Below are 23,912 nucleotides of genomic sequence, written 5' to 3'. Positions count from 1 at the left end.
ATAGGGCTCGGGCCGCGCCTGTGATCAACTCCCATGAACGCTAATGTGGTTACCGTGTTTCTCAATAGAACTGTAATCAAGAAGGAAGAGAAGACTGAAAAAAAGGAGGAGAAGAGGCCGGAAGATATTAAAATGGAAGAAAAAGACCAAGACGAGCTGAAACCAGGGCCTGCAAACCGGTCCAGAGTCACTAAGTCAGGTGACAATAGGGTCTGCTAAGGAGGTGCAGAGACCTAGCTAGTAGGGGCCCTTGGGGGTTTGCTTGCCACAGGGCAGCCGCCTTGGCAGAGCAGTGGCCTGCGAAGTCCTGTTCCATGCCGGTAGGGTGCAGGGGATCCAGGTTGGGTCGGGTGTGAGCTCTCCATCCCTGCGTACCCTGGTCTGGGGCAGGATGAGATCCACAGTTTGCAAGAGGGAGTCCACCTGGCTCCCTGCAGCTGATCTGCTGGTGCAAGTGTGGGATCCCCTTTCCTGAGTTGCTGTCAGAGCCCAGCGATAGAAAGAAGAAAACAGCTGGGCATGACAGTGTCCACCTGTAGTCCCAGCTGCTTAGGAGGACGAGGCAGGAGGATTGATGGAGCTGGGAGTTGGGGCTAGCCTGGGGGGCATAGCTGGTTGCTTAAGAAAAACAGAAAACTGCAATCTCGGAACATATACACCCGTAGAAGTAGTTACATTAGGAAGATCCCAGATCTGTTGTCATTTATAAATGTTTATTGCGCTTGGCACCAACAAATTTGTGTGCAGCTCCACATGTGTGGCAGAAAATTACCCCCCTACCCCATCTCTAAAAAAAGACCCAGAGCCCAGCCACCTGGAGTGCCTCAATGTGGAGCAGCTCAGCGCCAGTTAGTGCTGGGTGTTTGGGATAATTTAGCAGCAATCTCTCAAGCAACAGGCTTTTAAAGTGTTCCTGCAGCATCATAAATTTCCCCACACGAGTTACTGCTCTGCAGAGCCTGCCAGCACAAGACCTAGGCATGGGCATGCTGTGGGTGAGAACTGCTCTTGGAGTCTCTGCTGCTGGGTCAGGGAGCAGTGGCCCAGCTGGTGCGGCACTCCTGAGGGACAATGTCATGCCTGGCCCTGGCCCTGGCCCAGGCCCAGGCCCAGGCCCGCGTTTCGGGCTTGCTTGTGTGTGTGTGTGTGTGTGTGTGGAGTGGAGGCGTGCAGCCAGGGCTCAGCAGAAGTGGAGGTGATGGACTTGTGCGGGACAGTTCATCCCTGCACACTGGATGTTCAGGGATGACACTGGATGTTCAGGGATGACAGCACAGTGCCTGCTTTCCTCGGGCACAGGACCCAGCTGACAGTGCCCAGGCCACTGTGTCCCTTGGCTCCCCACTGCAGGGCTCGCTTGATGTCATAGTGAGGGGAAGACAGGAGACAGGGCTGTGGGGGCTGAGGTGTGCACACACTCTGATGTCCGCCTTTCTTCCTGAAGGAAGCAGAGGGACAGAGCGGACGGTGGTGATGGACAAGTCCAAGGGTGAGCCCGTCATCAGTGTCAAGACCACCAGCAGGTCCAAGGAGAGGGTGAGTGTCCGCTGCTCAGGGAGCAAGTGCACCTCTGCTCCAGAGTTTGCTTCGTCTTATCTCCTTCCTTCCTTCTTTCCTTCCTTCCTCTTTTTGTCTGTTTGTCTTTCTTTTTTCTTTTGGCAGTACTGTGGGTTGAACGTGCTGAGCTATATGCCCTGCCCTTTTTTTGAGACAGGGTCTCACTGATATCCCCAGGCTGGGCTCAACTTCCCAATCCTGCCTCTGGCTCCCCTTTTCCCTTTGAGATTCTAAAACTTACTTAGTGCTCAGGCGCATGGAGCTCTTCTGCTTGTGTATGTAGACGAACAGCGAATCCCGGCCCTCTCCAGCACATTTCCCGTACTGGCTCCTGGAGGGGCTGTCTGCAGGGCAGAGCAGGTCACCTTGCCCCACCTGGGTGATCCTGTAGTGGGTGCTGGGTTAGCCAAAGTGAGCCTGGCCCTAGACAGTGTTGTAAGGTACTGTGTTTCTCAGCGGTGCCTGTAATCCAGCACTTGGGAGGCTGAGGCAGGAGGATAGCTGTGACATTGGGGCCAGCCTGGGTTATATAACGCCCAGAGAAAACAAAAGAACAAATGCAAAACCTCTGCCTCCCAGCTGCTGGATGTTCATGTGGAAACGCTCGCAGCAAGGGTCATACTGCAGCTTGCAGGCTTCAGAATGAGCGCAGGCCTGGCAAGTGCAAGACCCTGCCTCCATCCCCAGTGTCATGGAGACAAAAGCAAAAATGAGAGTGGGTTCTGTTAGGCAGCACTTCCTGTGCTTCCTGAGCCACACAGAGACCATGCACTAGAGAAGTGGAGAGAAGGCACCCACAGAAAGGACTTGATGTTTTTATCTTTGTTTTATTTTTTTGCTTTTTTGAGATGGTCTCACTGTGATGTTCCGGCTGGCCTAGAACTCACTATGTAGCCCAGACTGGCCTCAGACCCACAGCAATCCTCCTTCCTCAGCTTCCCCAGTGCTGGGATGACAGGTGTGTGCAGCCACACCTAACTTCCTAACTGCTTTGTGGCTGAGCCTAATTCTGTCCGTTTTGGGGGAGGAGAAGGGGAATGCTGAGAGACTGGACCCAGGGCCTTCACACTGAGCTCCATCCTCAGCGCTTTTTAAATTTTATTTTGAGACAGGGTCTCAGTAAGTCGCCCAAGCTGGGTTTGAACTTTTGATCCTCCTGCCTCAGCCTCCCAGAGTGCTGGGATGACAGGTGTGTGCCACCATGCCCTGTGCTTGGTCTTTGTTATACTCCACTCCTGCACTGCTTAGTTGAGGAACTAAGCTGTGGTGTATTTTAGAAATGCCATCCCCTTCCCTGCCCAGGGTCCTGGGGGCAGCAGGAGGCCCTGGGGTGTGTGTGCTTGTAGCTCAGAAGCCTGGAGACCTGTCCTCCCTCACCCAGGTCTAGCATACCCTGGGCGTCATCAGGAGCACCAGTTTGCAGGAAAATCCTTTGACTGGTTCTGTTTCAGGGCTGCTGGGGGCCTGGACCACCAGTGGGAAGGTGACACTGTGGTCAGCCACCCTGTTCCCTGGCATGGTGGGCGGCTGGCGTGGCTGGGCCTTGCGAGGCTGTGGCTCTGTCTGCTGCCCCCACAAGGCTGCCCTCGAGTGCCCTGCGGTGTTGGGAGCGGCGTCTGCGTGAGGCTGCAGCCTGTGCTGGGCCATGTGGGACCGGAGAGCGCAGTCTGTCCAGGGCTGCACTTCATTCTGTGCTTTGGTTGCAGTCACTCTTTCTTTAAAGTTTTTTTTTTTTAAATAAATGGTTTGTTGGGTTTTTTTGGTTTTTTTATTTTGATACCGGCGATCAAACTCGGGTCCTTCCGCTTGCAAGGCAGGTGGCAGAACCACTGAGCTAAATCCCCTGCCCGAGTAAATGTATTTTTTAACTGCTAAATAAAACATGAAAATTGAGCCAGGCGGGAGGGTGAACATCTGTCGTCCCAGTTGCTTGGGAGACTGAGGCAGGAGAATCAAAAGTTTGAAGCCACCTGAGGCAACTTTGTGAGGCGCTGTCCCAGACTAAAAGCAACCCAAGTTAGGCACCAGTGTCCGGTCTGTGGAGACTCATGCACACCGTGCCCGGTTTAAGTCGGGCTTCGCAGGCTGCCCTCTCCTGCAGAGCACTTCTCTGACTCCTCGTCAGGCCATGCTTGCCCTGCAGAGTGCGTTTCTTTCCTACCTGTAACAGAAGTGAAACCTCACTGCTTAAGGTAAACCAGGTTTGGGTTACCGGTCACCTCAGACATTGAGCATTTCACCAGGGCAGAAGCTTTCAGAATCCTAGTTCCTGGAATGTCCGTGTGCTGCTGTTTACGGTGCTGTAATCTGTCACTGCCTCTAATACATAGAGCTCCAAGAGCCAGGATCGCAAATCGGAAAGCAAGGAGAAGAGAGACATCTTGTCATTTGACAAAATCAAAGAGCAGAGGGAGCGAGAGCGGCAGCGGCAGCGGGAGCGGGAGATCCGGGAGACAGAGCGGCGGCGGTGAGCGCAGTGCAGGCAGGGGTGGGGCTGAGTGTGTGTGTGTGGCCATGCGTGTTTCGCCAGAACCCTTGCTCCTGTGACACATGGCCTCAAGCTGTGCAGAGACCATTTTTCCCCATGTGTCTCTGGGTGCAGTCAGCCCATGGCGTGTGGGAAGCCCACTCCCAGGAGGTCCCAGCTCTGGGTGGAGGTGCGCACCCACGCCGGCCTGCATAGTTCTGTCATGAGCTTGTTACCTCCGCTGGGACCTTCAGCCATGACAGTGATATTCGGTTCTCAAATACCACTTAGTAAGGAAAAACCCTTCCAGAAGCTAGGCATGATGCCATACACCTCTCACCACAGCACTCTGTGAGGCTGAGGCAGGAGGATGCCAAGTTTGAGCCCAGCCTGGCTAACTTAGTGAAGTAAAATCTAAAAAGGGTTGGGGATGTGGCTTGGTGCAAAGGCCCTGGGTTCCATCCCCAGTACAGCCACAGGAAGGAGGGAAGGAACTTTCCTGACCCTATGGTGGAAGGCTTACCCCCAGGGCAGGTTGTTGAGCTGGAGCCCACAAAGGGCAACTCCTTCTAGTGGGGCTTATGTTGTCTCTTCTAGAGTGGTGTCGCTTCCTTCTTTCTGTATGCACAGGTGGCTTTTTTTGGTGCTCTTTTTGACTCTGAGCCTTTGTACGCAGTCAGTGTGTGAGGGGTCAGGTGTGGCCCAAGTGAACCTGGATTAGAGGTGCTGGCAGCCCGGGAAGGATTCGACACGCCAGGATTTGTCCCTTGAGGAGGGGACAGACAGGACAGGCTCTGCTGTTCCCAGGGTACCTCCTTTCCTGGCCTTTCAGTGTGCACACCTTTTGCCTGTGGCCCTTCCTGCAAGGCCAGGAAGGGGTCTTCCCTGTGTGGCGCCCAGACTTCCAGTTTCAGGGCTGTAGGGTTCTGTAGCTCGGGGTGCTCGGCCTGTTCGGTGCTTATTGCAGGGTTTCCCTGCATGTTCCTGTCACCCAGGACGCCCTGCTCCATGTGGCCATGTCCTTCCTGGTGTCTCTGAGCCCAGACTTGCTGGGTCTGAGCTACTGTGACCGAGGCCGCCGTCCTTGCCCACGGTGCCCTTGGCCCACCCGGGTGAGGTCCTGGTGAGTAGGAGGGTGCTGATGGTCATGCTCCACAGGGAGCGCGAGCAGCGGGAGCGGGAGCAGCGCCTGGAGGCCTTCCATGAACGCAAGGAGAAGGCGCGGCTGCAGCGGGAGCGGGTGCAGCTCGAGTGCCAGCGGCAGCGGCTGGAGCGCGAGCGGCTAGAGCGGGAGCGGCTGGAGCGAGAGCGCATGCGTGTGGAGCGAGAGCGCAGGAAGGAGCAGGAGCGCATCCACCGGGAGCGCGAGGAGCTGCGGCGCCAGCAGGAGCAGCTGCGCTATGAGCAGGAGCGGCGGCCTGCACTGAGGCGGCCCTACGACCTGGACAGGTGAGCGCCTGCAGCTGCAGCCCCATGCAGCTGGTGGCTCAGTCACATGGGGGTCCGGGATGGAAGCCAGGGGCCTGTGCTCGGCCTGTAGCCCCTTGCCTGCCCGGTGAGCTCTCCCTCCTGGCTCTCGCTTCTCCTGCCCACGGGCAGGGTGGCCAGGCTGCTCTCTCCTCTGCGGTGCCCTTGGAGCAGAGGCAGAGGTGGTGCCGGGGGTGCCCCTTCCAGTCCAGAAAGTAGGTTTATTGGTCTCCAGCTCCAAGCTGCCTGACGGTCACTGTCATCTCAGTCCCGGGAGTCTCCTTTTCTGGTAAAAGCCGGGGAGAGGATGATTGGATGCCTTCCTGAGCCTTGTGTAGTTCACCGCCGCCTGATCTCGCTCCCTCTGTTTCTGCACAAACCCAGAGGAGGCTGCTGCAGGCGAGAAGACGGGGAGGTGGGAGTGTGGCCCTGAGTGGCACTTGGGGAGTGTCACTCTTCATTCCCCACGTGTCGCCCGCCCTCACACGGGACCCGGGTGTTGGCAGCCATGTGCTGCATTAGCTCACAGCAGTCCCCCTCAGCCGTGCTGAGTGCCAGGCAGGTTGGGGGTTTAATTTGTGTAACGAAAGTGGTAACAATGGAAGGTTTAGAGAGAGCCCTGCAGGATGTTTTAAATGAGGCTGCATCTGGGGAGAGCTTCCACCTCCACCCTTTCCTTCCTTTCATTCTCATCCATAAGGGACATTTGCCTTCTCTTTAAAACACAAACAGGTAGAATTGAGCTGCTCTGTCCCGAGCAGGCAGCATTCATTTAGGGTCTGCTGAGGTCCAAGTGCTGTGAGTACTGCGGGGACAGAGCAGCCTCCGCCCCGACGGAGTTTACTGTCGGAGTTGGGGCTCCAGAAAGATCCTAACGATGCAGCACAACAGGAAGCAAAGCACAGGGAAGCAGAAATGAGAAACAGTATCTCAGTGTGAGTTCTGGATCAATCAGCCTGGGCCAGGTTAAGTAACTTAGCACTTGTAAAGCCTGAAAAAATGAAAGCAGTAGAGAATTACTTTATACAGATGGCAAAGTATAGACAGCTAAGTGGGAAGGTCTCAGAACAAGGTTTAATAGAAATCCCTGAAAAAGTAAGTCAGCAAACAGAAAACCAGTTAAATTCAACAGAAGAAAAGTAATGGACTCTGATGAAGATGATGATTACGGAACTAGAAATGTTTAGAGACTGACACTTAATGGAACAGTTTTAGGGCAGAAGTTAAAATCTGTTTAAATGTTTACTTTGTATGGTCTGTATGCCTTTAAAAAAATAAACTTGTTATGCAAAATAAAACACAAACAGGCGAGACGACGCTTACTGGCCGGAAGGAAAGCGAGTGGCCCTGGAGGACAGGTACCGCGCTGACTTCCCCCGGCCTGATCACCGCTTCCACGACTTTGACCACCGAGACCGGGGCCAGTACCAGGACCACAGTGCCGACAGGTCAGCGTCCTCCCGTGTAGGGCTGGGTCCTGGGCTGGGCACGCTGCAGTCGCTCCCGGTCACTTCCCCCATTGGGCACTGTGGAGGGCAGGGTTACCATGGCTTTCCCTGGGCATGCCTGCTGAGCCACTGGCCCTTTCCTACTTGGGCAGGGCTTGGAGGAGGCCGCCTGGCTCTGGGTGACCACAGGTGGGAAGGCCAGGGCAGGGGGCATCGGGGGCTGCCCCAGGAGTGCACAGCCTCCTCAGATGCTGTGCTCCATGGTGCCACCCCACTTCACCTTTTGGCTTGGCAGTCCCCTCTACAGCGAGGCCTGGCCCTGTTAAAGCGGCCTGGTCATCCAGGTGGGGGCTGAGCTCCCAGGGCCAAGGCCTGAGGTCTGGCCGCTCTTAGCCCTTCCTCAGGGGCTAGCGCCCGGGACTCTGGCACGCTGCCCTCCGGGAGGAGCATTTGAGTGCCAGCCGCTTTGCTCCAAGCTGTGCTTCTCCCCAGGCTGCTCATTCTGGGGCTTCGCTGTGAGCAGGAACAAGTGTCCCATCTGGGACCCTGGTGTGGCCTGCAGGAGCGTCGGAGCCGCGGCTGTGGCTCCAGTGAGCTCTGTTCCTTTTGCAGGAGGGAAGGGTCCAGGCCAGGAATGGGCGAGCGGGACGGGCAGGTGAGTGGGAGCCGTGTGTGGGCTGTGCATGTGTGGGCGGCGGGGTCCTCTGCTGGTGCCTGTGCTGGGCTCAGGGACAGGACAACCGTGCCAGTGGCCCAGAGTCTCGGGCTGAGGAACGTGGGCAACAGTGCCACAGCCTCTGAGGTAGTGTCTTCTCCAGGAGAACATGACGCATCCTCTCTCAGCCCCATTGCAGACAGAAGGGAGGGTGGTATCAGCTGGCAGGGCTGGGGCTGAGTGGCAGAGTCAAGGCCCCAAGGAGGGGAGTCGGGGAGCAGGGTCCCCTGTGTGCGTGGCATCGGGCAGTGAGGCACACCTGCCCGGGCCTGGGTGGGGGACGCGGTCGGAACATCGCCCTGTCCTCTTCTGCCCCACAGCACTACTCTGATGACCGCCACGGCCACGGCCACGGCGGCCCCCCTGAGCACCACAGCCGGGACTCCCGCGATGGCTGGGGAGGCTATGCTTCCGACAAGAGGCTGAGTGAAGGCCGAGGGCTGCCCCCACCCCCCAGGTGAGGGGGCTTCCAGAAGGGCTCAGGTGCGGGAGGTGGGTGGCAGGTGAGACAGGGTCACCTGGGCATGGCTGGCTGTGGGGCTCCCTGGTGGGGACCTTCTCCCGGGCAGTGGACAGGGTCTTCATGAGGAACTGAGGTGCTGGCGCAAGGGTCCATGCTCCCGGGCTGGCTCAGCTGTCTGCCCCCCGCGGGTCTGGGAGGTGCCGGTGGCTGATGCTCTCCCTGTCTCCGTGCGGCTGTCGTCTGGGTGGTTCCTGCGTCATCTCAGGTGTCTTCTGGGTGCACCCGGTGGCTGTCCCTTCTCCTGTGGCTGTTGCTGGGGACACCTGTCTTGGAGCTGTGTGGCGCGCCCCTCCAGAGGTCTGAGGTGGCCAGGCGCTTGCTCTCTCCCAAGCAGCCTGCTTAGCTCCAGATCTTAAGTGCTGTGGGGTGAGACAGAGGTGGCTGGCACTCCCACCCCACCACCCAGTGCGGCGGCCCTGGCTGCTCAGCCTGAGCCTCAACTGCCCTAGGATAGGAAGGGGCTGGAGGAGAGTCTGGTTTCACCAGCTTTTTTCTAGCTTGCTTTGGTCTGGGTTTTTGCGGCGCTGATAACTGAACCGGGCTGGGCAAACACGCTTCCACTGAGCTGCATCTTCAGCCCTTTTAGAAAACATATTTTAAGGCCAGGTGTGACGCACACCTGTAATCCCAGCACTCGGGAGGCTGAGGCAGGAGGGTCACCAAGAGTTCGAGATCAGCCTGGGCCACATAGCAGGGCCCTGTCTCAATCAAAAAAAGGAAGGATCTTAAGTAAGTTGTCCAGGCTGGGCTGGAACTTGGGATGCTTTTGCCTCAGCCTCCCAGAATCCTGGGATCACAGGTGTGCACCACCATGCCTGCCTTGCAGCTTTTTAAAAACAGCTTTATTGAGGGCCTGGGATTTGGCTCCGTGGTTCTGCCACCTGCCTCACAAGGGCAAGGACCCAAGTTTGATGCCCAATACCAAAAAAATAAAGTATAATTTACATGCCCTACAACTTACCCATTTAAAGTGCACAACTCATCAGCTTTTAGTACATTCCAGAGTTGGACAGCTAGTAGTACGGTTTTACAATATTTCCAAGCCAGGCACAGTGTTCAACTCCAGCTATTGCAGCCACTCCAGCAGCAGGAGGATATGCGTTCAAGGCCAGCCCGGGCAACTGTAGTGAGACCCTGTCTCAAAAGTTTAAAAAAGATGAGGAGGTTTTCATCATTCCTCCAAAGAAACCCTGCACCCCTAAGCACCACGAGCTAGTCTGTGGCGCCCCGCACCCAGGACTTCCGCGTCTCGGGTGTCTCCTGTCCTGGGTGACAGTTCCTGTCCACAAAAGCCCACGTGGCGTCTGGCACGCCGTGCACTCCCGGGCCACCGAAGGAGCGCATCCAGCTGTCCCTCCTGCCCCCTGCCCCTCATGTGACTGCTGTTTCCTACACAGGGGTGGCCGGGACTGGGCGGAGCACAACCCGCGGCTGGAGGAGCACCCCGTCCGTGCCTGGCAGGGCACCGTGGACGCGGGCGCGGTGGGCCGGGAGCACTCGCGCTGGCCAGGTACGGTGGCCTGCGGAGGCCGCGCCCCGGGCAGGGGACTGGGCAGGGCTTTGCAAGCCGCTTCTCTTGCAGGTGCCGAGCGGGGCCTATCTGGGCCCTCGGGGCCAGGGCACGCAGCGAGTCGGGGCGGCCTGGCGGGGTAAGCAGCGCGGCCGCGGCCCTTTGCTCGCTCCCCTCCGCCTGCCCTGCTCCAGCATGTAGTCAGCCGGCTCTGGGGGCGGAGGAGCAGACACCGGAGCGCAGCTTAGCAACTGCCTCTCCAGCCCTGGGACGGGTGCGGGGACTCCGTCAGGGCAGCGCCTCCAGGGACCCCGCTCTCTCCCAGGCGCGGCGGCTTCGCACAGGGCGCACACTCCCAGGGTCACGCGGTGCCGGGCGGCAGCCTGGAGGGCGGCGGAGTGACCAGCCAGGACCGCGGCAGCAGGGTCCCGCACCCCTACCCGCACTTCACCCGCCGCTACTAGAGCGCTGCGCCTGTAGGGGGCGCGCGTAAGCCTGCGCTGGACCGGCCGGGCCCAGCGCCCCCGGCCTGGCCGAACCAAACCGAGGCGCCCCGCGGGGACGCAAGCCGCTCTGCTGCCGGGCTGCAGCTCGGTGCAATGTGAACTCTTTTTTTAATAAATGTGTTCTTGTTCTGCCGTTTCTAAGACAAGGTTTCTGTTAACGAGGCATTCCATTTTCCATTAATAAACGTTTACAGTTCGCACTCGCATGTGTTGTGTGCAAGTAAGCATGCCTCACCCAAGCCAGAGCCAGCGCCTGTCCGAAAGTGCGTTCCTGTGTGTTGTCTCCTCTGATTTCCTCCTTCAGCGACCTTTCAGCAAAACAATACACACGGCCCCCTTGGGGCCTTGGGCTGCCTGTGTCCCTGGGCCCAGGAAGGGGAGGGGCCCCTTGTCCCCGTGAGGTGCTGAATGTGATCTGCCCTGGGCTGCCGGGCACCCCTCTGCCCTCCATGGCTGGGTGGTGGCTAGGTCTCCCCAGTCCCACAGGCACTGGGGTGCCGAAGCAGCCACAGAAACCTGCCACCTGGCAGGCGGCTCTGGCCCAGGGCCTGTCTCTTCTGGTGGCTGCAGGTAAATCCCTTGGAGCTTGGGCTGGGTGGCCTGCAGTAGGGCCTGTTGACCTCCCTGTGTGGCACTGCTGTCCAGGTGCCGGCCAGACCCCCGGATGCCCTACCGGGCGAAACCCACCTCCCTACCACAGAAACACAATTACTAGCCCTTGGCACAGTGGGATGCACCTGTCATTCTGCCTGCCCAGGAGGCTGAGGCAGGAGGATCCAAGTGTGAACCCAGGCTGGACAACTTAGTGAGACCCTGGCTTAGAAAGGGCTCTGGCTGTGGCTCAGTGCAAGGGTCTGTTCAGTCCCCAGTGCTGGAAACAAGCGTGAAACACAAACACTGTTTGCTGTGGTGCTGAAGCACACCACTCCCGGCAGTTCTCTGATAGGTGCTGGGGCCAGAAGGCCCAGGCTAGCTCTCCAGAACCTAAGGACACTGGTGACCCCAGTGCCCTTGGCTTGTAGAAACATCACCCTGGAAGCTGTGGTGGTGCACACCTGTGATCCCAGCGCTGAGGAGGCTGAGGCAGGAGGCTCACCTTGAGTTCAAAACCAGTCTGGGCTCCATAGCAAGACCCTGTCTCAGAAAACAAAAACCAGGGCTGGGGATTTAGCTCAGTGGTGCTATTGCCTGCCTTGAAAGTGAAAGGTCCTGAGTTTGATCCCTGGTACAAAAAAGAAAACACCAGAACTGTGACCCTGGTCTCTGCCTCCATTGTCAGATTTTCCTGCATGCATGCCTGTCCACATCGCCCTTCTCTGAGTTCAGACGTGTCACCACCTACCAGCTCCCTGCCCCACCTGGCTCACCCTTTACAGTGTGGATGGCTTGTGTGTGTGTGTGGTGCTGGGCGTAGGAGCCAGGGCCTCACCAGGGTGCACCCCAGCCCTAAGAGGGATTGTATTCAGGGGGAGGAGGTGCTATTGGGCACCTTGGGGAGCAGCAGCATGGGGGGGCTTCGGCTTCTGTACTTGGAAGGGGAGACTAACAGGCCAGCGTGGTGGGCAGGCCTGTCATCCCGGCACTCAGGAGGCTGAGGCAGGAGGATCGCCACAAGTTCAGGGCCAGACTGGACTACATAGCGAGACCCTGACTCCCTAAAAAAAAAGAGAATAGTGATAGTATGTACCATAGGAATCTTTGTGAAGATTAAAGCACATCACGAAGTCTGGAATTGTGCTTGGCATGCAGTAAATCCTCATGTTTGTAGGCTGCAGGCCAGGGCTGGGGCTCTCATGCTTTGCAGGGGGGCCTCTGAGGGGCAGGGAAGAAATGGTCAGCTGTGACAACGTGGAAAGAAAGCAGCAAAATCAGAATACCATTTTAAATGTCACCATTGGCTAAATTTAGTGCTCACAGAGATTTCACTAGGCCAGGCAAGGAGCCGAATGCCTGTTGACCCAGCACTAGGGAGGATGAGGCAGGAGGATCATGAGTTTGAGGCCAGTCTGTGCAGTGTAGTGAGAGGCTGTCCTAAAGAGATTGCGTCACATTTCACAACAGCTCCAGGTCAAATCTCGCCTTGCAGGAAGTCCCAAGCCTGCAGTGACCCAGTCTCAAACTGCAGTTATTCCTAGTCTAATCATTTCAAAGGCAAAGTCATTAAAAAGGGCTTTCAATTTTAAAAATCCTGGTATGACAGTGCACACCAGTAATCCCAGCACTTTGGGAGGCTGAGGCAGGAAGATGCCAGGTTTCAGCCCAGCCTAGGCAATTTAGTGACTGCAGGAACCACTGTCTCAAAATAAAACCAAAAAGGGACGGGGATGTAGCTCAGTGTGAAGACCCTGGGGTTCAATCCCCAGTATGGGGGCTGGGGCGGGGGTTGCAAAGAAGTCCCACAGAGACGACGGCCCGCCGCTGCCCCACTTGGCCACCGTGTGGCGCCCGAGAGCCACGCGCTGCGCCCAGCGTCCGCCGCTCCCGCGCTTCTGCAGCTGCAGCTCCCAGCTGGCTGCCCGAGTCTTAGCGGGCTCCCGTGCAGGCTGCGGAGCCCCCAGGCCAGGGCCTGGCTGGTGTGTGCCAGTCTGTGGTTGCCTTGGGGGTTTTAGGGTTGTGGGGAGTGGGGGTGCTGGCCTCTATCCTGCGTGCCTTTTGAAGGGCCCTGCGTGGTTGGGTTTTTTTTGTTTTCTTCTGAACCCAGGGCCTCCGCACTGAGCGACATTCCCAGCCCATTTTAATTTTTTTTATTTTGAGACAGGGCCTCATTAAGTTGCTTGGCCTGGACTCCAATTTGAGACCCTCTTGCCTCAGCCTCATAGAGTGCTGGTTTGACAGGCATGCACAGTCACACCTGGCTTCTCATTTAATCCTTCTAACCCAAGCACATCCATTCACCAGGGGTCTGCAGGAGCCCCTGAGAATTCGTCACTCACTTCAGAAATAGGTTAGATGTGCAGAAAATCTCTTTTGTTCAGCGATGTAGTTCTCAAACTTCCATGTACAGAAACACGAGTAGACTAGATGGTGCCATGCATATAAATCAGAGCCAGGCATTGCTCCGGACACCAAGGATTCCCAGGGAACAAGAGAGACAGCTGGGTGTGGTGGCTGCCGCCCATCACCCCAGCACTCAGGAGGCTGAGGCAGGAGGATCACTGCAAGTTTGAGGTCAGCCTGGGCTACCTAGTGAGGCCCTGTCTGAGGGGGACATACCCATGTACAGTTGAAGTTGTCACTCAACAAACGAAAGTCACTTCAGCAGTTCTGACCCAGGGAAGGTTCTCAGTACACCCTGACCTTTCAGCTTCCGGAAGGACAGTGCCAGCCTCTGCCAGCCATGGTGTGGGTCCCTGACCTTGTTCCCTCCCGAACCTTTTAGATTGCTGTTACTGGACCAAAAAGATGACATCTATTATTAAATTAATTACTCTGTCCGGGGTCCAAGAAGAGTCTGTTCTTTGCTATCTTCTCCAGGTTGATGAGTTTAGATTTTTATTGGACTGTGGCTGGGATGAACGCTTTTCTATGGATATCACAGATTCCCTGAGGAAGCTCATTCACCAGGTTGATGCAGTGCTGCTGTCTAACCCTCACCCTGTCTCTCCATCTTGGTGCCCTCCCTTATGCTGTTGGGTCTGAACTACGCTGTCTACGCAACCATTCCTGTTTATAAAATGGGACAGATGTTCATGTATGATCTCTATCAGTCTCGACACGATACAGAGGATTGTACCCTCTTTACAGTAGATGGTGTGGATGCAGCCTTTGATAAAACACAGCAGCTGGAAGTGGTGCCCCCCCCACGTTTGAAGTATGTGGACCCCTATTCTAACAACACTATATATAAAGAATGCTACTTTAGAACGTGCCCACTGTTTCTTTTCTTTCTCTCTCTCCCTCTGTCACTGGGGATTGAACCCCAAGCCTTCACACTGAGCTACATCCCAGATCTTTCTGGGTTTGTTTTTTTTTAATTTCGAGGCAGCATCTTGCTCAGTTGCTAACTTGGCAACCCTCCTGCCTCAGCCTCCAGGCAGCTCAGATTACAGGCATGCCCTTTTTCTCAGCCACTCTCGCTCTCGCTCTCGGAGCTGCAGTTCCAGGAGTCTCAGGAGGAGGGAGGAGCGGTGTGAGGGCCTGGAGCCCGTGACTGCCCCAGAGCTCTGGGTCCCTGCTGTCTGCGGTGTCCTGTCCCGGTGGCAGAAAGCAGGGGCGCTCCAATCGCGTGGCCCAGGCACACCCGGCCACCGGAAGCCGCCTGGCTTTTGCGAGGGCGGAACAGGGAAGCCAGAATTGACCCGGGCTGGCATGGAGCATGCGCGGCTTGGGCACCAACAGCTGTTGGAGCGAAGGTCCCGGCGTGGCTTGGATCGGGCTGGACGCCTGCAGGAGCAGTGGGTGCTGCCTGGAGCTCAGCCCAGCAAGGCAGGCGGCCTGGCCAGCCGGGGAGACCCAGTCCTGCGGGAGGTGGAGCTTGCCCACTATGCCGCCCCTGGGTCTGTTTCCCTCCTGGGTTCCTGTGAGCTCTGGCCCGCAGCAGCCTCCCGCTGAGCTGCTTGGCCAGTGCCTCGTCTCTCTGCACCCAGAATGCTCCCAGGATGGACATGGGCTGCTATCACCCCAAAATCCAGCGACACAGAGAATTAACAAACTTTTCCTTCTTTTTTCCTCTTTTCCTTGCAGTACTGGGGAGGGGACCCAAGGCCTTCACACTGAACTCTATCCCCACCCCTTTTTCGTTTTTATTTTGAGATAGAAGCTGCCCAGGTGGCCTTCAACCTGCACTCCTCCTGCCTCAGCCTCCCACGTAGCTGGGATGACAGGTGTACACCACTGCACCCACAAATCTTTATTTTCCTTTGCTTTGGTTTAGTTTTTCTTTTTTTTTTGTACCGGGGATCAAACTCGGGTCTTTGTGCTTTCGAGGCAGGCAGCAACACCACTGAGCTAAATTACTGGCCCTGGTTTAGTTTTTCAGACAAGGTCTCACTAAGTAGCCCAGGCTGCCCTCAAACTCATGCTGATCCTCCTGCCTCAGCCTCCTTATGTGCTCCTGGGCATCACGCCCAGCCACAAATCTTTAATTAAAGGTTCTAGGTTTAATGCTAAGCTTCAGTACACTGGGTTTATTATTATTATTAACACTCATGTTTTCGTCTCGGTTTTATAGTTTTTTCCTGGGTGGGTGGGGGGGAAGTCTGTCTGTAATTTAATTTGGTTTTAGCTACCCTTAAAATCCCCATCAGGGGGGCCGGGGATTTAGCTCAGTGGCACCGAGGCTGCCATGCAAGCACAAGGTCCTGAGTTCCATCCCTGGTACCAAAAACAAACAACAACCACCAAAACAACAACAACAACAAAATTCCCATCACATCCCACCGGTTGTGGTGGTGCACCACTGTAATCCCGGCACTCGGGAGGCTGAGGCAGAAGGATCGCCATGAGTTTGAGGCCACCCTGGGCTACATAGTGAGATCCTGTCTCAAAAAACAAACAAGCAAAAACAGGAAACAAAACAAGAAGAGAAGACGAAAGGGAGAGGGTGGCTTCCTAGTGCAGAGTCCTGATGGCCAGGCCAAGCCAGCTTCTGCCACCCTGAACTGGTCGGTCCTGTCAGGGCAGCGGCGGCAGCAACCAGGACAGGAAGCTCTCAGGCAGGTGCTGGGGTCATAAGTGGGGTGGGAAAGGCCATGGGCCCAAGAACAGGACTCCAAGTGTCTGGAGGACAGCACGGATGTAGGGGCGGGGGAGTCCCCTGCTGGCGACGTCCTTGACGCCCCTGGCCACACACTGAGCTGTATGCCTGGTGATCCTGGGCAGGTGCCCCCTGGGTGGAAGTGTTGAACTCTTACTCATCTGCTGAAGCCCCAGCTCCAGTGCCTCCTACTTTGTTAAAGTGTCCCCAGCCCAAACCCCTTGGCGGAAGTGCTGGCTGTGCAGGGTTGGGAAGTCTGTCCTGCAGGGTGGATGTGAGGTTGGGGGTGCTGGGGGCCACTGGCACCCAGCCCAAGGGAGGGTTCTCTGATTCCTGAGGGCGTCCTCAGGAATGAGGCCCACTTGAGTAACAGCCTCCTGCCCACGGGGCCCGGAGGCAGCGCCTCCTCCTACAGCCCCACCCATCCCCTCTCGGGATCCCCCTACGGGGCTCTGTGCCGCCCCAGGGCCTTTGCACAGCTGTTCCCGCCTCAGCCTGCAGCCCCCTTGGCCCCTGACTCTGCAGGGCCGGCAGCCCCTTCTTCAGAGTGCCGTTCAGACAAAGGCTGCCCTCAACCTCGATCTCTTATCTCGCCCTCACCTCTCCTCTGCTGGCTCTCTCTGCACGTCTCCCACAGGATGTTTACGCGTGTACCTTTGTTTTTGGAGACCAGATCTCACTGTGTAGGCCGGGCTGGGCTTAAACTCGCTTGAACCTCCGGCGAGCCTCCTGCCTCGGCCTCCCAAGCCTACACTCTGACCCAGGTTCCGCCCGCCGCGGCGCTCCACAGCTTCGGGACTTCCGGGCCAGGCCGGGGCGTGGTGGCGGGGGAGGAGGAGGAGCCCGCCCGCCCGCCTGGTGTCCCCGCCCCGTCCCGCCCGTCCGCGCCGGCCGGCCAGCCATGGAGGGGCTCCGCCGGGGGCTGCGGCGTTGGAAGCGCTTCCACATCAAGGTGCACCTGGCCGACGAGGCGCTGCTGCTGCCGCTGACCGTGCGGCCCGGGGACACCCTGAGCGACGTGCGCGCGCAGCTCGTGGGCCGCGGCGTGGGCTCGTGGCGCCGCACCTTCTACTACAATGCGCGCGCGCTCCGCGACTCCCAGACGGTGCGCGAGGCGCGGCTGCAGGACGGCGCGGTGCTGCTGCTGCTGCACGACCCCAGGTGCGGCGCGGGCCAGTCCTGCCCCCTCCGCTTCCCCCTCCGCCTCCTCCGGCTGTCTTTTTGTGCGCTTGGTTTTTGAGGCAAGGTCCCGCTAGGTAGCCCAGGCTGGCCTCCAACCCGCAGCGATCCTCCTGCCTCAGCCTCCCCAGTGCTGGGCTGGCCGGCTTGCGCCTCCGCGGCCAACTCTTTCTGTGTCTTTTTCCCTGTCTCTGTGTCTCCGGGCCGCTTGTGTCACCCCAGCCCCACCCGCAGTCCCATCCTGTCCCTCGCTGCCCGCGCTTGTCCCTGGCCATCAGGGGTCCCCAGAGACGGCTCGGTCAGGGTGACCCGGGGGGAGGGGCGCGCAGAGCTGGGGGGCCTCTGAGAAGGGCTCAGGAGATACCCGATGAACAGCTTCCGCCCCAGCCTTTCCCTGCCCACCCCCAGGGCCCGGATGTGGGGCGGGGGCTCCTGCCTCAGGACACTGACCCATCACGGAGGCCTTGAATGCCAAAGTCAGGGCCGTGCATGTCTGAGACCCGTGTCTTTCTGTCCTCTCCTCAGGTAGTTCTGGCTGCAGGCTGCGGAGCCATGACCAGGGGACAACAGGTGGCGGGAATAGGAGGAGGCCATGTCAGGGACACCTTGGGGAGACGCCTCCCCACCCCCGGGGAGCCTGGAACCCACTCCAGGTGAGACAGGCCCAGGCTGGGGACTCAGAAGGGACCTTAGCGATTGGGGGAAACTGAGGCTACGAGGGGGGAGGGCTGGCCTGTGTTCACGCCGCCCGCCTCCCTACCCGGCCAGCCCTGGATGGACATGTGGATTCACAGCTCCTTCTCTGAGGCCCAAGGGAAGTGGCCGGGCAGTGTCGTCCCCAGCTTGCTGGGCGACCTGGGGAGTATTAGTCCTCTCTGGGCTCTCTTTTAGTTTTTTGAGACAGGGTCTCGCTATGTAGCAAAGACTGGCCTTGAACTCACTATGTAGCTCACTCCGGCCTGGAGCTCGCGGTGATCCCCCTGCCTCAGCCTTCGGACTGCTGGGCTCCTAGGCAAGCGCTACTCTCGCCCGCCCCGCCAGGCTGTTAGGGGGAAGGCGCGGGCACGAGCTTTGCCTGCAATTCCGGAATCGGTTGCCGTCGCGCGGCTTCAGGCAGCTGCGCCCCACCCTGCGAGAGTTCGGGGACCCCGGGGGTGGCGGGCGCGGTGGGGAGCAGTGGCCGGGACCTCTGGGCTGAGCTGCTCTTCCCCTCGGCCCACAGGTTCTGGGGTCCCCCACGGACTGCGACACTGGCCAGGCCACCAGGTGCCCACTGCCTCGGTACCCAGGACGCCTCCGCCCCTCCCAGTTGCCCAGGGCGCGCACTGCACCAGGCCTACGGGGTCAGCTCGCCTCCCCTCTGAGTATGGGCGCACGCCTTTTCCCTCCAGCTGCTGTCCTGCGGTGCAAATGGAGCAGGGGCCTGAGGGACATCCCCCCACCCTGCTTTCAGACTCGGGGTGACCCAGGCCTCGCCTCTCCCCACAAGACTGGGGTCCTTCTGTCCCCATGCCTGCCCTGGTGCGGGCCAGGGCCGGGTCCCCAAGCCCCCAGTGGCCAGTCCTAGGGCACTCTTTTCTGTGCCCGCTTCTGGCGTGGGGAAACAGGAACTGAGGTGGCTTCAGGGCTGCAGAGTAGGAGTTTGGACTAATGTACCCTCGCTGGAGCCCAGAGCCCCCTCAAACTCTTGGGGACCTTTTGTTGTCCCAGCTCCTTCCCCGGCTTCTATGCGGGCTTCTTGGGGGAGCAGCCGGGGAGGGAGGAAGCCTTCACAGGTTGTGTTGACATTTAACAAACAGTATGCAAATGAATGCAAATGGCATGCAAATCACCATCCGTCCCTTAAGCCTTGACAGCTGGGGTGTGCTGCGCTGGGATAGGAATGCAGTCCAGTCCCTCAGTGACGGCCTGAGGGGTGCAGCCGGACCCCGCTTCTCCCCTTCCCTTCCACCTGCACCTCCCTCCCTAACTTCTTCCTCCTCCTCCCTTCCTGTCCTTCCAGTCCTGAGATGGCCAGAGACACATAAGTGGCTTCCAGCATCCCTTGATTTAGATTGGTAAACTGAGGCATGGGCCTGGCCTACTGTTCTGCCTCCACACCGGGGAAAGCTTCCCTCATCACAGTGGGCAGAAGCATGGTCCAAGGAGGAGAGAGGACAACAGGAGGAGGAGCCAAAGCTTCTTTGAGGAAGCACTGGGCCTGAACTGACGTGGCAGAGTCAGGGGTCAGGTTGTGTGGAGGCCTGGTGGTTCTTGGCCTTGGCTCTCACACCACTTGGTCCTGCTTTTCCAGCCTTCGACTCTCCTGCTACTCCATCAGCATGTTCCCTGGATTCTGCCCACAGTGCCTGCCCTTGGGTTTACATTTCCTCCCTCTCTGTTTGGCAAACTCCTCTTCATCCTTCAACACCTCAGCTTCAATGCCCCTTCTCATACACCATCCAAGAAAAGCCTCCACTTTCCTCTGAGCTCCTGCTGCCGAAGATTTCTGTCTCAGTCTTGATGCACAAAACCGGGAGAGGTCTGTGGCCCCTCCCAATAGCTTGAAGACTCGGCTCTGAAGCCATTGGAGTCACTCAGTCTGGGACTAGGGACAGAGGGACTGTCCTGGGTGTGCTGTTCTGAATAAAAGACTAAGTGTCTGAAAGCAAGATCAAGTTCAAGCTCCGTGACTGGGCTGCAAAACTGGGGGGCCGGGGTGGGGGGGCACCCAGCTGCCTACACTGCTCTCCCAGGGCCTCGGGCTCTGTCTCCACCCTGGGAGCAAGTCTGGGCTGAGAAGAGTTTCGGTGAGACTTGGCAGCCACTCTGGCTCCATGGGGCCTGAGGCGTCCAGGGGGAGGGGCCGCCGCCCACCTGGGCATGCACCAGGAAGGCTGAGCGGCATTTCCTAGGGCTGAGGAAACCAGGTGCTCCTGCTCCGAGGAGGCACGTGCGGCTCAGCCAGAAACTGCGGCACCCACACCTCTTGCTTAAGTTTCAGGCGCTCACTCTCCTCCTTGGTGCATTCATTCAATGGGCATTTATTAGGCAAGTTCTCTGGATCCAGCCCTGTGCTACTGGAGATACCAAGATAAATCCTGCCCGGGTGCCACAGTTGGTGGGTCTGGTTGTTCACTGCACAAGAGCAGCCAGCTGAGGGAGCAAGAGAGTCCCAGGAAGGAGACCTGATCATGGTGGTCCTGGCCCTGCTGCCTTTTCCTCTCTGTGCCTGTTCTCGTTCTCTCCCCCACCCCCTTCTCCAGTGTCTCCACCTGGGCCTCTCTGTCTGCCTCCCATCTCTGCCTCTTTATCTCTCCACACCCCTGGCTGTGTGTCTGTGCCTCTCTTCTTGTCTCTGTCTCCCACACCTGTCATCCCAGCACTCTGGGAGGCTGAGGCAGGAGGATCGCAAGGTTGAGTCCAGCCCAGGGAACTTGGAGACTTAGCAAGACCCTGTCTCAAAGAGTAAAAAGGGCTGGGGATGGAGCTCAGAGTGAGGCCCTGGGTTCAACCCTCAGCTATGCCAAAGGAAACAATGCTGAAGAGCTACAGGGGCCATAGCATCTTCCATGCGTAGGGAGCTGGGGACAGCATGGTGACCAGGGCGCCTGGCGGGGCCCTCCTGGGGCTGAGTCTAGCAGCAGGGATGGAAACAGCAGGGCTGGGCTGGCCCCTGGGGCTTCCAGAAGTCCCTCCCTGAATAAGCACGGTGGGCCCTCCCGAGCCTCAGTTTCCCCCCTGGCTGCCAAGGTGCTGGGGGGTGATGGGGAGCTCTGTCCACTGGCAGAGGCTCCTTGAGTCATCTTCGTGCCCAGGGGTCTGGAAAGAAGCCTCCCAGAGCCAAGGCGTTGTAAGAAATAAAAGCTACAACCGAAGCTCTGGGCGCGAGGCCTCACGTCGGGCCCAGCGGGGCGGAAGCGGCCCGGCCAGCACCCCAGGCGGTGGGGGATGCGCCCTGCTCTCCCAGGTGGCCGTGGTGTCCGCTCAGGGCTGCTGGCCTCGCTGAGCTCTGGGGTGGCTGCCGACCCCAGGGCCTTTGTGTGGCTGCCTCAGCCCCCAGGAGCCCCAGCACCTTTCCGTCTGCGGATGTATGTGTCGCCCCCACGGCCCTGGCGTCCTGGTTCGTATGCGCACAGCAGCCTCTTCCTTTCCTCTGCAGCGTTAATTATTTACAGCGTTATCCATTCAGCGTGTGTTTCCCCACTCGCCTGCGAGGCTCGAGGGTGAGCGCCGGAGCCCGGCACTTGCTGCCCCTCCTGGTCCCTGGGACCCTCCTCTGCAGTCCCTGTCAGCGTGGCGCCAGCAAACGGAATTAATTATTGCCCGCTCCTGGGCGCCGCTGATCAGCACAGATAGAGCAGCTGGTCGCCGCCTGCCTGGCGCTGCCCAGGGCCTTATTACAGGTTTGGGGGCAGCTGGTCCTGGACGCCTCCGGGCGGGGCAGAAGCCAGGCTGGGTGGACCACTTCGGACAAATGCTTTTCCTCTCTGAGGCTCAGTCTTCTCTTCCCCTCCTCTCCCCTCCCCTCCCCTCTCCTCTCCTCTCCTCTTCCTTCTTTTTTGGTACGGGGGATTGAGCTCAGGACCTTGCGTTTGCGGGGCAGGCGGCAGAACCACTGAGCTAAATCCCCGGCTGAGCCTCGGTTTTCTCATCTGGAAAAAAAGAAAAAGATCTTTCTGTGTCATCCCAGCTGCTCCTCAGGAGGCTGAGGCAGGAGGATCATAAATTCGAGTACAACCTGGGCAACTTAGCCAGACCCTGTCTCAAAACAAAAATAATGAAAAGGGCTGGGGATGGAGCTCAGTGTGAAGCCCCGGGGCTCCATTCCCAGTAACGCAAAGGAACGAACAAAAAGCCATTCCCGTCGTAGGGGTGAATCTGGGGTGAGAGTGGCAATCAAGGGCAGCCTACGGTAGGTGTCCAATAAATGTTGCAGAACTGGCGAGGTGACTACAAGCTTAATTCTGTCCCCCACTTGCCAGGAGAAAGTGGGTCAAGGTTGGGGTCTGAATCCTCACTCAGAGAGCAGGATTCACTGCTTCAGACACTGAAAGGTGCTGGGCGGCAAACAGGTGCGAGTTGTAAGAATTTAGACAACAACCACACAGGACCAGCAGTTTCCCTGAACTACTTCTTTTTCCTCCTCCAGGTTCCCACAAGCCCTGAGGCACATCGCCCTCTGTTGGCCAATGCAAAGACAAAGGCCACGCCCCCAATGACCTCACTTCCTCCCACTAAGCCCACCTCTTAAAAGTCCCACCACCTCTCAACAGTGCTTGATTGGAGGCCAAGCCTTTAGCACTTTAGCCTTTGGGGCCGCTGCAGATCCAAACTACAGCAGCATGCATTCGATGTTCAGAATTGTCAGTGAGCTGCTTTACACCGCAGTGGCCACGAGAGGCGGTCCACGAGCACAGAGTCAGCTCCCTTTGTCCACACACCTCCCAGGCTCCCACCTCCAGGTGGTGAAGACGGCACTTCTCACCAGCACCCCGTGTCAGGCGGAGTCCTATTCCAGCTGTACAGCACAGGCTGAGGCATCTGGCTCTGTCCTGCATCAGGGCGGGGTTCTGAAGGGTTTGTGAAGTGGCTAACTGAACAGGATGAAGTGTTGGTCTAGTGCAACAGACAGACAAGAAACAAAGTAACAGACCAAAATACTTTCTCATAGCTGAGAGAGTGAGAGAAAGGGGCAGCTCCGGGGAGCCAGAAGAAGAGCACTGCGGCCACGGGCACAGCATGTGCAAGGGCCCCAGGGCAGGTTGAAGCCCAGTGTGTAGGAGGAGCAGCACAGAGGCCCGTGGAGCTGGAACCCTCACCAACCTCCCTCATCGAGGTGTTAATTTGATAGGGGGAAAAGTTGCATTGATTAGCGACCGTGTCTTACAGGGACAGGCTGTGTCCCGCTCCTCCCCACCCGCCCGGAGCCCCAGCCTGACTAGACCTTAATTCCCGACCAGGAAGCCCAGGGAGGTGGGTGCCGTACAGCAGGATGGGGCAGGCCAGGCGGGGCCTCCCTGCAGGACAGGAGGCCTGGAGCTGGGCCCTGAGTGGTGGCTGCGGAAGCCCCTCAGGATTAATTACCAGGCTCCGGAAGGGGCTGAGAAATCTGTTACTCCAGCGAGGCCCACTGCAGGCCTCCCCGATACTGGCCACTGCTGTCTCTCCACCGGCTCCTCCTCTCCGGTTCTTTCCAACAAAACATTTATTTTTTTTAAATGCAGCTTTAAGCCAAGATATATCTACTTTTTTGAGCAGAGTGGATGTGTACGTAAATTTGGGGATATAGACATTGAAATGAATGTGTAATTGCTAAAACGGGCCTACATAGACTTATCTGATACCATGGTAACGGCAGCCGGCCTTTGAGTGCTGAGTATGTGCCGAGTGTATATGATCGCTCTCCTCCCTTCCTTCCACCTGTCCTTCCTTCCTTTTTCTCAGTACTGAGGATTGAACCCAGGGCCTTCCCATTGAGCTGCATCCCCAGCCCTTTCTATTTTTTGAGACAGGGTCTCACTAAGTCATTAAGTTGGCCAGGCTGGGCTGGAACTGGAGATCCTCCTGCCTCAGCCTGCTGAGTGCTGAGATCACAGACGTGCACCACCACATCCACTGGCCCAGGGAATAACTGCACTGGCACCAGGCACTTCCTGCTTCAGCCTCCCACAAACCACCACTCGATGGGGCAGGTCGATGTCTCCCTGTGTCCCTGTGGGCTGGTGCTGAGGGCACTTCCTGGTTCCCAGATGCCAGTGAGCAGCCTCTTTCCAGGAACTCGGCTGGTGGAAGGGCGTGGAGCCTTCGTGGTGAGACCCCTGCCCAGAGCCATGTAGCTGTGATGGGAGGGAAGCCCTGGCTTC

At 58.1% G+C, this 23,912-nt stretch overlaps 2 protein-coding genes across 8 annotated transcripts in view; both read left to right on the top strand.

The window, feature by feature from the left end:
• Positions 1-10,396, top strand: part of Safb2 (scaffold attachment factor B2) — a 28,595-nt gene extending 18,199 nt beyond the window's left edge. For 2 of the 6 annotated variants that reach the window (XM_021244884.2, XM_021244886.2), the window contains exons 12-20: positions 69-199; positions 1,445-1,536; positions 3,888-4,024; positions 5,183-5,473; positions 6,799-6,939; positions 7,432-7,594; positions 7,975-8,111; positions 9,575-9,826; positions 10,013-10,396. In XM_021244884.2, the coding sequence (XP_021100543.1) occupies positions 69-199; positions 1,445-1,536; positions 3,888-4,024; positions 5,183-5,473; positions 6,799-6,939; positions 7,432-7,594; positions 7,975-8,111; positions 9,575-9,826; positions 10,013-10,151 (1,483 nt within the window). In that variant the 3' untranslated portion in view covers positions 10,152-10,396. The remainder of the gene's footprint in view (positions 1-68; positions 200-1,444; positions 1,537-3,887; positions 4,025-5,182; positions 5,474-6,798; positions 6,940-7,431; positions 7,595-7,974; positions 8,112-9,574; positions 9,827-10,012) is intronic. The other 4 variants (XM_004865684.4, XM_021244885.2, XM_004865683.4 and 1 more) reach the window with 4 other exon arrangements.
• A 6,341-nt stretch (positions 10,397-16,737) lies between these two features.
• Positions 16,738-19,718, top strand: Tincr (TINCR ubiquitin domain containing). Of its 2 annotated transcripts, none has more exons than XM_087201288.1 (3): positions 16,738-17,049; positions 17,593-17,720; positions 19,361-19,718. In XM_087201288.1, the coding sequence occupies exons 1-2, from the start codon at positions 16,790-16,792 to the stop codon at positions 17,594-17,596; spliced, it is 264 nt and encodes an 87-aa protein (XP_087057414.1). In that variant the 5' UTR covers positions 16,738-16,789; the 3' UTR covers positions 17,597-17,720; positions 19,361-19,718. The 2 variants fall into 2 exon arrangements, with proteins under 2 accessions (XP_087057414.1, XP_087057413.1); XM_087201287.1 differs by having other exon boundaries at positions 16,739-17,049; positions 18,290-19,718.
• Positions 19,719-23,912: the final 4,194 nt, after the last annotated feature.

Source organism: Heterocephalus glaber, unplaced genomic scaffold (assembly GCF_053883595.1).
Source record: "Heterocephalus glaber isolate CG9 unplaced genomic scaffold, H.glaber_assembly_v1.0 deba00001760, whole genome shotgun sequence".
NCBI lineage: Eukaryota > Metazoa > Chordata > Mammalia > Rodentia > Bathyergidae > Heterocephalus > Heterocephalus glaber.
This window is presented reverse-complemented; position numbering and strand designations above follow the sequence as displayed.

Coding starts and splice junctions, on each gene's coding strand:
- Tincr (XM_087201288.1), top strand. CDS start 16,790: ATGGAGGGGCTCCGCCGGGGGCTGCGGCGTTGGAAGCGCTTCCACATC.